The sequence below is a fragment of the Pseudorasbora parva genome, chromosome 1, assembly GCF_024679245.1.
Source record: "Pseudorasbora parva isolate DD20220531a chromosome 1, ASM2467924v1, whole genome shotgun sequence".
NCBI lineage: Eukaryota > Metazoa > Chordata > Actinopteri > Cypriniformes > Gobionidae > Pseudorasbora > Pseudorasbora parva.
The window spans coordinates 7,965,896-7,980,687 of record NC_090172.1 but is presented as its reverse complement, the minus strand read 5'-3'; the positions used below and the strand labels follow the sequence as shown (position 1 = coordinate 7,980,687).

The window sequence follows — 14,792 nt, the reverse complement described above, 5'->3', positions numbered from 1 at the left end:
TGAGTAATTAATGAAAGAAATTTCATTTTTGGGTGAACTAACCCTTTAAATCTAACCGATCTCAAACCTTTAAAGGTTCAGTGTGTAGTATTTATGAGGATCTAATGAAATAAATGCAATATAATATACATAACTATGTTTTCAGTTGTGTATAAAGACCTTACATAATGTACCGTTATGTTTTTATTATCTTAAAATGAGCCATTTCTATCTACATACCAAGTTAACTCACACCATTTTGCGTTGTCATGTTTTTACAGTAGCTATCCGACGACTACATTTTTGTTCTGTAGCCCCTGTAGCTTCTCTATGTGCTCTGAAAGGAAGGGGTTAGCTTTGGGTGATGCAATTCACATTGTCACTGCTAAATGTCGCTAAAATGTAAACACTGCACCTTGAAATTCTAGTACATAACTGCACAAAGAAAAACTTAAAATTATTAATCACTGTACTGTATCAACAAAGACCAAAGACTCAGTCACGTACTTGATTTATAAAGATCTAACTTTCTGCAGCATTTTCGTGCTACTGTGTCAACTTTATTTATATAGCACTTTTACAGTTACGATTGTTTCAAAGCAGCGTCACAGTGTTAAACAGGAAAATATTGCAACAAAATTCGATTCGGCTGTACAACCACTCTGGAGAAAACGGTGATGTCATCAGCTCATTTCAATTTATCATATAGTGACAATGTTGGAAAGATCAGTAATAAAGTTGATACAGTTAATTTAGTAATTCATTTTATGTGGATATTTAGTTGAAAACTTAGATCCTAATTTTACTGAGCAAGCCAAGCCAAAGGCGACAGTGGGAAGGAACCAAAACTCCATCAGGGCATGATGGAGAAAAATAAACCTTGAGAGAAACCAGACTCAGTCGGGTGCCAGTTCTCCTCTGGCCTATTAACACACCGTATTTGTTTATTATTCTGGCAACCTTACAGGTCAGAAATCATATTAGATCGGAATATTCAAAAGTTCGAGATATCACGCAAGAGTCTGGTTTATTGTGGATGAAGTGTTGAGAAAACTATTATTAAATAGGAATATAGGAAAGATCGGAGTAGACTGTAGAGTACTGTAAATTGAATTACCGAGAGCAGACATCAGAGGTGATACTGTTACTGAAATGCTTTTGTCTGTGTGTGGCTGACTGATTTGTTCTCCTCAGATGGCACAGAGGGAAGAGCAGCTCCTCCGTCTGAGAGCTCAGGTTGTAGCTCTGCAGGGGGATCTGCAGATACACTGTACACAGCTGGAGAGTGGAGACGATGCCCTTGCCGCACTGAGCCAGCAGCTCCGACACACACTGGGAGAGCTGGAGCACAGCCGTAATCACGCACAAGAGTGTGAGCTGCTCATCAGCACTCTCAGAGACACTGCTGCTAGCCTTCGATGCCAGGTAGCCCAACCAGAAACACCATTAACTAACCCATAGCTGAGAAATGTGTCTCTCCGCAGTGACCATGATTTTTCCAAGTAAGATCAAACAACATCCTTCATTCCTGTCAAACAAATGTACTCCTAACCTTATACCTCTAATCCTAACCATTAAGAACAACTTAAATCTATGAGAATGAAAGGGCCCTGTCTGGTTGGTAGGTAGGTTGGTGGGTCAAGGATGAATAAGAACTTCCATAAAAACATCTTCATTATATGATGTTTTATTAACAAAGTTCGGCCTAACCAATTAGCAAGAGATGAAGCTTATATACTGTACACCAATTAGGCATAACATTATGACAGGTGAAGTGAATAACACTGATCACTGCAAGTGAACATTTTGTCCTCAAAGCTGATGTGAAAAATGGGCAAGCGTAAGGATTTGAGCGAGTTTGGCAAGGGCTTAATTGTGATGGCTAGACGACTGGGTCAGAGCATCTCCAAAACTGCAGCTCTTGTGTGGTGTTCCCGGTCTGCAGTGATCAGTATCTATCAAAAGTGCTCCAAAGAAGGAACAATGGAGAACCGGAGACAGGGTCATGGGTGGCCAAGGCTCATTGATGAACGTGGCTGGCCCGTGTGGTCCGATCAAACAGACGCGCTACTGTAGCTCAGATTGCTCAAGAAGTTAATGGTGGTTCTGATAGAAAGGTGTCAGATACACAGTGCATCACAGTTTGTTGCGTATGTGGTTGCATAGTCGCACACCATTCAGGGTGCCCATGCTGTCCCCTGCCCACCGCTGAAAGTGCCGAGAGTGGGCACGTGAGCATCAGAACGTTTTCTTTTACATCACGAACCTCACTTACCTGCGGAACACATGGCACTAGGATGCACTACGGAAGAAGGCAAGCCGGCAGAGGCAGTGTGATGATTTGGGCAATGTTTTGCTGGGAAACCATGGGTCCTGCCATCCATGTGGACGTACCACTTACCTAATTGTTGCAGACCATGTACACCCTTTCATGGCCTCATTCAGCAGGATAATGTGCCCTGCCACAAAGCAAAAATGGTTCAGGAATGGTTTGAGGAACACAACAGCGAGTTTAAAGTGTTGACTTAGCCTCCAAATTCCCAAGATCTTAATCCAATCATGCATCTGTGGGATGTTCTGAACAAACAAGTCCGGTCCATGGAGGCTGCACCTTGCAACTTACAGGACTTAAAGGATCTGCTGCTAACATCTTGGTGCCAGATACCACAGCACACCTTCAGGGGTCTAGTGGAGCCTCGACGGGTCAGGGCTGTTTTGATAGCAAAAGACCAATAGATATTTTTGTTTATAGAAACAATAATATCTAATATTGTGTTTATAGACAAACACAATATTAGGATGGTGGTCATAATGTAATATTAGGATGATAATGTTATCATAATGTTATGCCTGATCGGTATACATAGCTGACTCACCTTTTTTCCTCTACATTTTTCTGCTATATGGGGATGAATAGGAGGCTGTGGTGGACAGGGGCCAATAGGCAAATTTGGCCAAGATGCTGGGGTTACACCCCTACTCTATATCAACCCTGGTTTAAGGTCTCATCCAAAGGGCACTGCTTGTTACAGTATAGCGTCCCATCACTATACCTGGTTTTCCCAGGAAGTTTCCCATCCAAACCAGTCTTGAGTAACAGGGTGATATGGCTGCTGGTGTATAAAATAAAGTTGTAGTGCCGGTCCAAGTGTGTGTAAAACATTTGATTACCCGATGGGACACACATATAGTGTTGCAAAAATGCAAGTGTTTACAGAGTTTATTTTATTTTATATTCATTACTTTTCTTTTTTCTTTTTTCTTTCTTTTTTTTAATCTAAATGACTGTTCGGTAGTAACCAAGTAATAGAAGACACTATTTCAGAATGTTGTTTCTTCTAATTAAGTGATAAAAACCAGTTGCAAATGTTGAACAAATACACATATCCTACTCATCTTTTTACACCAATAAAATGTGGCACACATTGGGCCCTATTTTAACAATCAAAGTGCATGGTCTGAAGCTCATGGCATAAGGATTTTCCCATTCAATACAATGTATCGATACACTGCATCTAATTTGCATGTTAATGTGTTCTTGGTGCAACATGTAATGAAAAAAAGAAGTGTAATAATGGGAGTAATAACTTGCAACATTTTCATAATAATATGTAATATTTCATAAGAATATTGATATGTATTTTTTCTGTCTCCAAAATGCCTGATAAACATGATTTAAGTCCTGGTGTCCTCTACAGTGGACATTTATGAAATCAATGCCTTGTTTTGTAACAAAAAGTAATATTTTGATTAGAAATCCCATAACATTATCCTGAGATGTTGATTTATAACTAACAATTTGAAAATGAATCAGATTTGAATTATAATTACAGACCGAGAAGTTGTTGTTGTCCTGGTGAAACCTCCAAACATTTGATATCTGTGCAAAACCCCGAATGTGCTCTTTAAAGGACATCCTGACTCAAAACTGTGATGTGTATGATGTCACAGAAACTCTCTAAAATATAATGTCCACTACAGTGGACAAAAGTCTATTACTGGGTCCCAGGAGGATAAACCAATCAGTGTCATCTCCGATTCCCTATAAAAGTGTCGTGCTTGCAAAATGGCGGAGTCGCTATTTACATGGCAGAATTTGCAAGCGGAAAGACTGAACACTTCTCTGGAGAGGAATCCTTTTATTTGTAACATTAAAAAACAATGTGTGTGCTTCTGTGCCTCCCTGTGTGTGTAATAAGCAGAGTGTACACACGTTGTACGCCTACAGGTGCATATTACTAACGCACCCTTTAAATAACACAAACAGCACTGCTCTATTGACTTTAGACCAGGTGTTTGTTGCAGGCGCTGTCGTTTTCAGTTCCTCAAAATAGAATGCGCTAACAATGCGCATGAACACACCTTGTTTTTTTTAGACCAGCACGACCATGGACAAACAGATGTGTGCGAGTGCATTTAAATCACGCGCCACCGGACGTGAAAATGATAACTGTCAGACTAAAACTGCCAAAACACACTTGCGTTGCGTCTGCCTTTGCATTGTGCCGGGTATATGATGGGGCCTTTTATGTTTTACTACCACATTTTGGCATTTTTAAGATTTGGGACAGTCTTAGTCGCACTTACTTCCTCCTGTCGCATGTATACGCTCTCAAGTGGCCAAGACCGCAAGTGTGTGTATTTGGACAGGCCCATTGTCTCCTAAATTAAAGAATCAATTCTGAACTGCCAAAACGAGTCATCAGCGATTTTAGTGTCACTTCCTGACATCTTCCTCACATTGGCATACTGCCAGCTTATGATTTTCATTGGCTGCTCATAAACAACATCTTCTATGATCTGCCATCAAACAATGTAGCTCTAGCTGAGACCTGGAAGTGTTTAGTTCATGTTGTCGACATGTCGAGAAGACGCTGTTTTCTGCGCTGCAAAAGTAAATCCACTTTGCATGCTCTGCCAAAGGATGAGGTCTCGGGCTGAAACTGATATTCCATCATTACATTCGAATCAATGTGTATCAAGGGCTAAGGAAGCTTCCAGAGTTAAAATTCAAATATTCTAATGGACATATAGTTTCCAACATTGGGTAGACAAATCACAACAGACTGGCCATCTGACCAGTCAGAGCAGTGTAGGCTTGTGGGATAAAGGGGTTAAGAGAGACAGAATCCTTTATCGAACCATTTTAGGCTCTTTGAGGAAAAACACTGATGCTGAATATCATGATAAAATATTTTTTTTGTTTTTTTTGTTTTGTTTTTTTTACTTGGACTTTTGAAACAAAAATAATTGTATCAACATGAATTGTTTTTATGAAGCAAAAATTATCACATTTAACAAATCCAAACAAACCTATGAGCATCATGTCACTGAACCAGGAATGTTGCTCTAGAAATGTTGATCCAAGAAACATGTCCTACTTTGGCTAAATTGCCGTATTTTCACATCTGTGAGCTATTAAATTGAGTACCGTGGGTCCCAGAGCAATGCTGCAGGATTTGCACTGTGAATGCCCCATAATGCAACAGACTTAACACACTCATCTCCTCCCTAGAGTTGAATTCTGTTGGGTTTAGATTGCATATCAAGCCAAATAAAACCTAGTTACCACACGTACAGGTGAAAAGTGGCTTGTTAGTGCAGCTCGAGGTGTGAACACAATAGGGAAGAGAATCTACGCCACTCTACGGGTGCAAAAGCCAATCTGAGCTTCAGATACGTGCGAGTGTTCTGACTGGATTGTATCGATCCAGGTCAGAACCCTCACGCTTCATTCTATGTGCGGAGAGAGCATTTTCAGGTGTTTCATTTCCCACAGTGTCAGTGAGAGAGCCCTGATAGGCTCTCTTGAGGAATTCTGGGAGTTGAAGTTGTTATTGATTTGTAGTTGTTGGATAAAGATTGCTTATGTGGCCCTTTCAGATGGCGCGACGGATGTTTAAATGGACCTGAAGTTGTTTTGATTTGCGTGTACATTCACCGGGAGGGGCGGCTGGGTGGCGTAAAGTGGAAAAGCCTGCTGGGTCTGTGGTGTCTAGTTGAAATAATGGGCATTGCTCTCAGCGGTGGAGGGACAGGTCTTGTCTACAGCCCAGCGGTGCAGTCACCTCTGTCGGATACAGTGCACACTAGGTGTGAGGACTTTCTTGCCCTACGTTCCCTCTCCTTCCTGTGCTTTTTTCTCCTCTAGCACCTCCAGCTTCTCCTCTCAGATGTCTATGATGCTCAGTGTCCCATTAGCAATCCCTAAACATCACACTCATGCACGCTATATTGATCCAACTGTTTTCGGTCAGTACCTCAGAACACACACGTCCTTCAGCAGTTCGCTATGTCTCCCTTCAGTATGTATAAGCTTCCCTTAATTGTTCCCACTCCCACAGGACTGTCTGTGCCCCAGCATTACAGCACATAACCTTCAACAGAGTGAGAAGGGAAGTTTCCTTATTCTCTGATTGTGATGTAAAACATTACATCAGTCAATCACCTCACTCTGTTTTCAGCCTCAGTGGGAGCTGTCGGCAATAATATGCTCTTAAGTCCTCAGCGAAATCAAATAACTGGTGGGACATCATTCCAACAAAATTAGGCTGAAACAAAGTTTGTTTCATGAGTAGGAAATAGCTAACCAGCGTGAACTTTCCTGGAAAAGTTCTCTCTGGCTGGTAAACACCTTTGAATGACCATTGATCCACAACGATTATGTAATGGGTAGGTCAAGTCAAGTCAATTCTATTTATATGGCACTTTTAACAATGTAGGTTGTTTCAAAGCAGTTTCACAGTGTTAAAAAAAGGAAAATAATGCAACAGATTTTGATTCGGCTGTACAGCCGCCCTGAAGAATATGGTGATGTCATATAGTGACAATGTGTGCAGATCAGTAATTTAGTTTATATAGTTAATTTAGTTTAGTACTGCAATTTATTTGAATATTTAGTTCGAATAATTTAGTGTCCCCAACTGAGCAAGCCAAGCCAAAGGCGACAGTGGAAAGGAACCAAAACTCCATCAGGGCATGATGGAGAAAAATAAACCTTGAGAGAAACCAGACTCAGTCGGGGGTTCTAGTTCTCCTAGGGCCTATTAACAAACTGCATATTTTATTATCTTGTGACTTTACAGGTCAAAAGTCATATTAGATGACTACATATTAGAAGACAATTCATATTAGATCTGAATATTCGAAAGATCGGAGTCATCATGCCATAGATGGGTTTATTGAGGATGAAGTTTTGATTAAACAATTATTAAATAGGAATATTTGAAGGATTGGAGTCATCCCGCCGGAAATGGGTTTACTGAGGATGCCGTATCGATGAGGCAATTTTGGAGGGGAGATTAATTAACACGGTCTCTGGAGACACTCCAGGGATGCGTTGGTCCTCTCTTAGTGCAGGACCATCCTTCTGATCTGGATATGGCCCTGATACGGCTGACTGCAGTAAAAAGGTGGGCTCTGCCTTCTTTTGGTCATGTGTAATACTGTACAGATGCTTAGTTAAAAGCATTGTATTGTATAAAGTATTTTATTAATAAACGTTGTAATACAACTATCATTAGGGTTAGTTCAGGTAGTTCCCCTAAACATTCCGTCCTTTACTCGCCCTCATGTTATAGCAAACCGGTATAACTTTATATTTTCTGCAGAACACAATGCGCAATGCTCTAGAATTATAAAATAGTAATTCCCAGTACATGTTGTATGATTTGGGGCTGTCCCAGATAAAAGATGACCTGTGGTGATGTCATACAATGTGAGAGGTTTAAAGACCGCCATTGTCACAGTCTTGTGACCAAACATAGCCTGCAATAATTTTAATTATTTAATATTTAAGCCAATGCCAATGATGTTTTCTCCTTCTATTCTAACTTGCTTTGTAGCCTACAATTCAATCAATCAATCAATCAATCAATCAATCAATCAATCAACTTTATTTATATAGCACTTTTACAATGATGATTGTTTTAAAGCAGCTTCACAGTGTCAAACAGGACAATATTGCAACAAACTTGGATTTGGCTGTACAGTCATTTTGGAGAAAACAGTGATGTTGTCATCTTATTTCAATGTATCATATAGCGACAATGTTGGCAGATTAGTAATATAGTTTATAGAATTCACTAGGTGTCATCATCATACAGTCTACATGCAGTACATGTCCTACCCAACTGTATTAGTTCCATGTCGTACAGAGTAGAGCCCTGGCGGGACTGTTTTCTTCATCCCGCGCCCGCCGAATTTCTGACCATTACCGCCCGCTCCCGCAACGTATGTGTTACACTCGCGCCCACTCCCGCAATATGTATGTCCACTCCCGCCCACACCCGCAAAACTCTGAGAATTTATTCCCGCACAATAATAGAGATGCATTGATTTTGTGTCTTCTCCCGTCCCGCAGGGAAGAAAAAACACGTAGGCCTATTTGTATTGATATTGTTAAAGAGGCTCATGGGATTGTTTGTTTCGTTTCCCTGGCCTGCATGAAAAAACAAAAAAAAACAAAAAAAGACAAAACACACAATACATTCAAATATAATTTTGTTTTTTTATCAAAAACTTTGCACATAAAAATAGACTGCTTTAAAAAAACAAACATATATATATATACACATAGTATGATAAACTAGCTACATGAAAACAGAGAGAGAGCCGTGATAGGCTCTCTTGAGGAATTCTGGGAGTTGAAGTTGTTATTGTTTTGTAGTTTGTAGAACAGAGCAGGTGTGTTGCCTCAACCCAGACGTGCCGGATTTGTGCCCATTGTAGATTAGTATTTTTGCACATTTGTCACAATGAACAAAGTCCAGCTCCTTTCCATCTTTATCACAAACAATTGAGAAACTTCTCCAAATGTCAGACTTTCCTTGCTTAGCTTTTGTGCTGTAAATACCTCGTTTGAGGTTCTTTTCTACATCATCTATTGACATCTTCTCCATCATGGCGCTAGGCAACCTCCCTATCCCGCAGCGTTTTTTTTAGCCCCCCATTCCCGCCCGCAGCAAAATTCAAACCGCCCGCTCCCGCGAGATTTGTGTTGCAATCCCAATGCAGCCCTCTAGTACAGAGTGTGACTTGTAATAATATTATAGGATTGCCAAAATTGCAGACATAACGCACTTCAAATTGCCAGTACGATATGTTCTGTATAACATGCCTTGCTTTTCCCTAGCTCATTGTTGATTTTTTCTTTCTCATAACAACAGCAACAGGCATTGAGACATAATGAAATATTATCTTCGTTAAGCCTGAACCCATTTGGAACTGTTTTATATTCAGTCTTCAGTTCTGACTGCACTGTGCTGGACTGATTTATCTTTCTCAGAAGGAAGAAATGAACAAGCATTAGGTCCTGTTATCAGACCTTATTTTGACTGAAGATTGAGACTGAGCTGCTTATGGTTTTACATGCTGTTTTACAGTTCAGAATAAAGACTAACCAGTCTTTTTGTCCAGATTAGGGATTATTTCCCTATTTTATAACATATGATCATGGCTCATGAATATTAATCGGATAACAGATAATTTGTCACATAATTAATATTCAGTAGCCTTAACTGAAAGGCAGGTAATTGGGTGCAAGTGGCCTTTGGGATTATTTTTAGTAAAGGTTTTTCCTAGGAATATGACCATAGTGTTTCTGGCACCATGCTTTACCCATAGTTACAAAAAGACAACTATCACGTTTACCACCACTCACATGTGTGAACAGTCTGTTGCTATAATATGGATTTCCAGCAGGATTGTGTATCTAAATAACTTTGCACCAGAGTGTGACCGATTGCGTATGTGTCTTCTAGGCCGAAGAGCAAGAAGAGATGCTAGTGAAGACACAGGCTGATTTTTCCATCTACCGGGCCACTCACATTCACTCCGACTCAGACTACGAAACCCAGCTGTCCCGTGTTCAGGAACTAGAGCACGTGAGTGAAGCGCTATCAGTGTTTGTCTTTGTAGTTGAGAAAAACACCACATGCTATGCTCACATCTGCATGGATCCATCACTGTAATCTCTGCCTGTTACAAAAATGGGCTTTAAATGGACCCACCTGCTCCCCATGTCATACGTTACTGTATGCATTGACACTGTGCAACTCGGGGACAATTTATCAGTCACAAGCTGAGGCTTTGATTGGATCCGGAGAGGCTTCGTGCAAGTTCATGGGCACCTTTGTGACTAATTGTTTGTTATGTCAGCGTGGCAGCCAGCCATCCAGCTTTAATGGAGTGTAGTGGAGCGATCCATCAGGCTGTCAGAGAGCACGCACGTCAGCCGAAGTGTCAGCGGTTCGTCGCACTCTACGCAAACGGCGTCGTGATTTAGTGCCCTCCTCGCGCCACTGCCCACCCGCTCCCTGTTCTCAGATTGATTACCCTCCCGTCCTGCTGACAGTGCCCGCCATCTTCTGGCAACCTTTTAGCAGCGTTTTATAGATGATTCCAGCACCTCGTTTGGCTATTTATACATTTGTAAGTGGCCATGAAATATAGATTTGTCTTGACACATGTTCGCATTGGAGTGGTGAGTCCCAGCGCCTTGTGACACCTCGTTATTTTAATGGTGCCAAACGAAGGCCCCCAACCTTGCCCGTGTTTGCTGATTATGCGTCTACTTTATTAGTTTCTCAACCAGATCTCGCTAAAACCTGTCCTGTTTGCATGCAGCAGACGGGAGCATGGTATGCGTTACCCGCACCGTTGTGACACGCCGCTTCACCTGTCAGGCTGACGTTCACACACAACCTGGTTGCCAGGGTAATTAAGAAATGGCACCGACACGCAGAGCATCCCAGAGACTTAATTGAACGGTTAGCGTGTCAAAAGCGCAGGCTGCCGGATTGGAGGCGACACCTGTCAGGGACAAACCTTGTGTCGCAACCTCAGCAGGCTTATGTGTAGGTGCCGCAGTGGGGATGCTAAATGAAGGCCAGAAGGGAGTGGAATGGAGTTGGAGAGGCGAGCGGAAGCAGCGGGTGTAGCGATAGCCTTAGGGATGGAGATGACTTGGGGGATGAGGGGGGGATTCTTATCCGCCTTAGGTTGGCCCCTCCAGCGCCCCGGGCATCAACACGACTCCCCCAAGGCACAGTCACAGAAGTTTGACAGCTATGTGACGACTTCGCGTGTCAGTGGAGGTGTGTGTGTGTTTGTCCTTAGGCGCTGTTCCAGTCACTGGAGCGCAGCGGTCAGAGCGCCCAGGAGCTGCGGGTCTGCCAGCTGGAGTTGGCGCAGCACCGCGATTGCAGTCCAGCAGGTGAGTGAACTCGCTACTCACTTTCCCACTCGAATCTACCACTGAGTCCAATCAACTGTGTGTGCTGCAGAGGTGCCGCGACTGCAGGAGCTGGTGAGGAAGCTCCAGGCCGATGCAGCAGATGAGGGCCGGAGACGAGCACAAGTTGATACTCTGAAGCAGAAGGTAGCCAATCTAGAAGGAGAGCTACAGGCAGCTCAAAGGCAGTATGACCAGGTAAACAAGTACACACACTCACAGGTGCAGATCAGAAAAGATCAGAAATGCTTTGCCTATGGCAGATTCTCACAGCCGCTCTCTCTCAGGCTATCCAGAAGAGAGACGCCCTACTGAGACAGTCCGAGGCTGATCTTCTGCAGGCACGGGAGAAGATCCGAAGCAGGGCGGCAGAGGCCGAGAGGCAGGCCAGCTCTGCTCGAGGGCTGGAGGCTAATCTGCAGAGAGCCAAAAAAGAGAAAAGGCAGAGGGAGAAAGAGTGTGCCTCACTCAAAACGCAGCTGCTTCAGCTCAGAGAACAACTGAAGGAGGCTCACAACACCTGCAGAGACACGGGTAACACAGAGTGCAACACCTGTGGACGTGAGCGTATATTTCATATAACATTGAACAAAACATTTCTCAAGGGCAATTTTTGAAGGGGACACAAATAATACAGCCAAAACTGTACAGATATTTTGGTGCCCTGAAAAATGATAATTTGTCCTTTTTCTACTCTCTGTCATTTTCTCTGGCCAACAGCAACAACGCAAAGTATTAGTTAGTTATCATAGGTTCACCATGTGGTAATATAATTCATAAATGATCTTGCTTCTTCCACATAGTATTGAGAAAAACCCAACACAGTGGTTGATCTAGAATATATAAGCCTAATATCAGTTCACACATATAGCCTTGTTAGTTTAACATGTTCGCATAACATGTTTCTAAACTTAAAACTCATCTTGTTTTGCCCTGTTTGCGTTTGTTTTAATGATATTTTTAGGGTGTGGGGGCAACCTTCAGATGGGCAGGGTCATAACACCCCAACCCCACCCTACCCCACCCATAGCTTATACGTATAGTGGATTGCCACAATGTAAATAATTGAACATATATTATTAATACCTTCCAAGATTCAAACCTAAAACTGCAAAGACAGCAGCCCAAAAAAGTATTTAGACACCTAAGCCACAGTTTGAATTAATGTAATTGCATTAGATAACAAATATCAAACCAAGTGCAAATAATTTTAAAGAAAGGTAGCACATTCTTAAAAATATAAATATGAAAAATATATTTTTTGTGTTTGTGTGCGTGCGTGCGTGCGTGCGTGCGTGCGTGCGTGCGTGCGTGCGTGCGTGCGTGCGTGCGTGCGTGCGTGGTTACACTACTAGTCAAGTCAAGTGGCCTTATTTATATAACGCTCTATACAATACAGATTGTTTCAAATACTCTTATAACAGGAAACACTGATAACAGGAAAATTATCAATCTCGGCTGTGTTCCGCTGTAGTCATTTCAGTGCTGATTCAGTTCTGTTGTAAAGATTATCAATTATTAAATTAGTTAATTTCATCTGTAACACAGTTTTGCAGGACTGCTTATGAATCCAGACGTCTTCTGAAGAGCCGTGATCACTTTATATGACAAACAGATGTGAACTTTAATCAGTGTACATACAAAAAGCAAATAAAATATTGAAAAATATTGAAAAAGAAGCTCAGAAGTGCTTGCTTGACAACCATAAAAATTCATGATGGTCCAAGTTGGTAATTTCATCAGGGAAATGATTTTCTCTTGATTTAGCAAAAGAAAAGCAATTGCTTTTAAATCTGTGTGATGATGCACGTGGGTTTGTCAGAATGTGTGTGTGTACCTGTTTGTGTTCTCCAGCAGTCTGAGTGTCCCGACTGAAATGAAACAGCCCATCAATTCAGAGCCTCCAGCCATCTGATACTTAGACATTTTAACACACGCCACTGTGGGAATGATGCTCATTAGAAACAGTATCCTCATCCCAGATGAACAGGGGCAGATGTGGCCATTGTATACGTTGGAAAGGGATCAGCACATTATTTTATATTGGCTACATTAGTGCGTGCGTGCGTGCGTGCGTGCGTGCGTGTATACATATATGCATTTTCTCTGCATTTTCATATATGTATATATATATATATATATACATATATGAAAATTGCAGAGTGGCTAATAACTTTGGAAAACCACTAGCAACAGTGGCTGGTGAGCAAAAAAGTTTTTTTGTCAAGCCTTGATTGTTATACAAATCCAGAACTCTAACACTCTTGAAGTGAGGTCTTCGCATATATCATGATTTATATGTGTGTGTGTGTGTGTGTTTCAGACCAGGAGCTGACGCGGCAGCAGGAGAAGGTGCAGCTGTTGGAGGGAGGTCAGCATCTGGCTCAGGAGCAGCTCTCCGAGCGTGTGGCGGAGGTGAAGCGGGCAGAGAAAGCCCAGAGGAGACTGCAGGCAGAGCTCAAGAGAATAGCAGACAGTCTGGAAAACACCCAGCAAGAGCTGCAGGACTCACGGTAAGCTCAAAACCAGGGGGTCTGCTTAGTCCAGTTATCCCCTGCTCATACGTTCCATAACTAAACCATTATATGGAGGAGGGTTTGTCATTTATGACTCAAATTATTGTTTTAAAAATGGTTCAGTGTCCAAAATTGAACACATATAAGCAAAGATAAGCATGGCCACAAATTGAGTGTCCTCGAATGCAGTTTGAGTGATTATTTGGACTGTATAAGTACAGCAGACAGCTTTCCAAACTCAGTTCCTCAGGATGACACTCTCATATCACACTCATATTAAGGCTGCTAGTGAAGCTATGAGCCGATTAATCCAAATTTCTCAGCTTTATACTGCCTTCAAGTCATGTCTGAATGATCGTATTTACCAGATGAGCGCACATGAATGCCACCTCAATGCCAGTATTACCAGTGGGGAACTCTGGATTTTCTTTAAACCCTGACTTTCAGAGTTTGGGGCAGGCCTATTTTAGGAATATTCCAGGTTAAATGCAAGCTAATCTTTATGGATGGCAGCTGTCGATTGCCACACAAAAGAATTTAGTCATTTAAACTGTATTTTTAAACTACAATTTCCATTATGCTCTACGGAGGAATGATAATACATAGAGTGCAACTGCCAGGTTCCAGAAGTAAATATCCCTTTCATTGTCTCAATTGGGGAATTAATGAGCCTTTAAAGACGGACCAATTGTGAGGCTTAATTCTGAGGCTGTTAATCAATGGTATCTGCTTTTGTTTAAGCCATTAGCATGTATTATTTCAAGTTCTTTTTTAATAATCAAATAATTTTTCAAATAGCAACAGAATTCCTAGTTATAAATGTGGATTCAAACTGATTCTGCAACAACAACAAAAAATCTCCACCAATCATAGAATCACAACAAGCAATTGGTAACACTATTTTTCACTGTCCTTCTTACACGTTACATATCTTTACTGTAATGTTGCATAATTACATGCAACTAACCCCAATCCTAACCCTAAAGTAAGTGCATGTAGTTAATATTAAGCAGTACTTAAATGCATAATTACACTATTGTAATTGTTAGTGTTCTAATTATTAT

At 41.6% G+C, this 14,792-nt stretch overlaps 1 protein-coding gene across 1 annotated transcript in view; it reads left to right on the top strand.

The window, feature by feature from the left end:
- LOC137040526 (polyamine-modulated factor 1-binding protein 1) overlaps positions 1–14,792 on the top strand; it is a 319,746-nt gene that overhangs the window by 266,434 nt on the left and 38,520 nt on the right. Inside the window, exons 15-20 of the mRNA XM_067416248.1 lie at positions 1,174–1,404; positions 9,741–9,863; positions 11,098–11,194; positions 11,265–11,410; positions 11,500–11,746; positions 13,536–13,725. Of these exons, the coding sequence (XP_067272349.1) occupies positions 1,174–1,404; positions 9,741–9,863; positions 11,098–11,194; positions 11,265–11,410; positions 11,500–11,746; positions 13,536–13,725 (1,034 nt within the window). The remainder of the gene's footprint in view (positions 1–1,173; positions 1,405–9,740; positions 9,864–11,097; positions 11,195–11,264; positions 11,411–11,499; positions 11,747–13,535; positions 13,726–14,792) is intronic.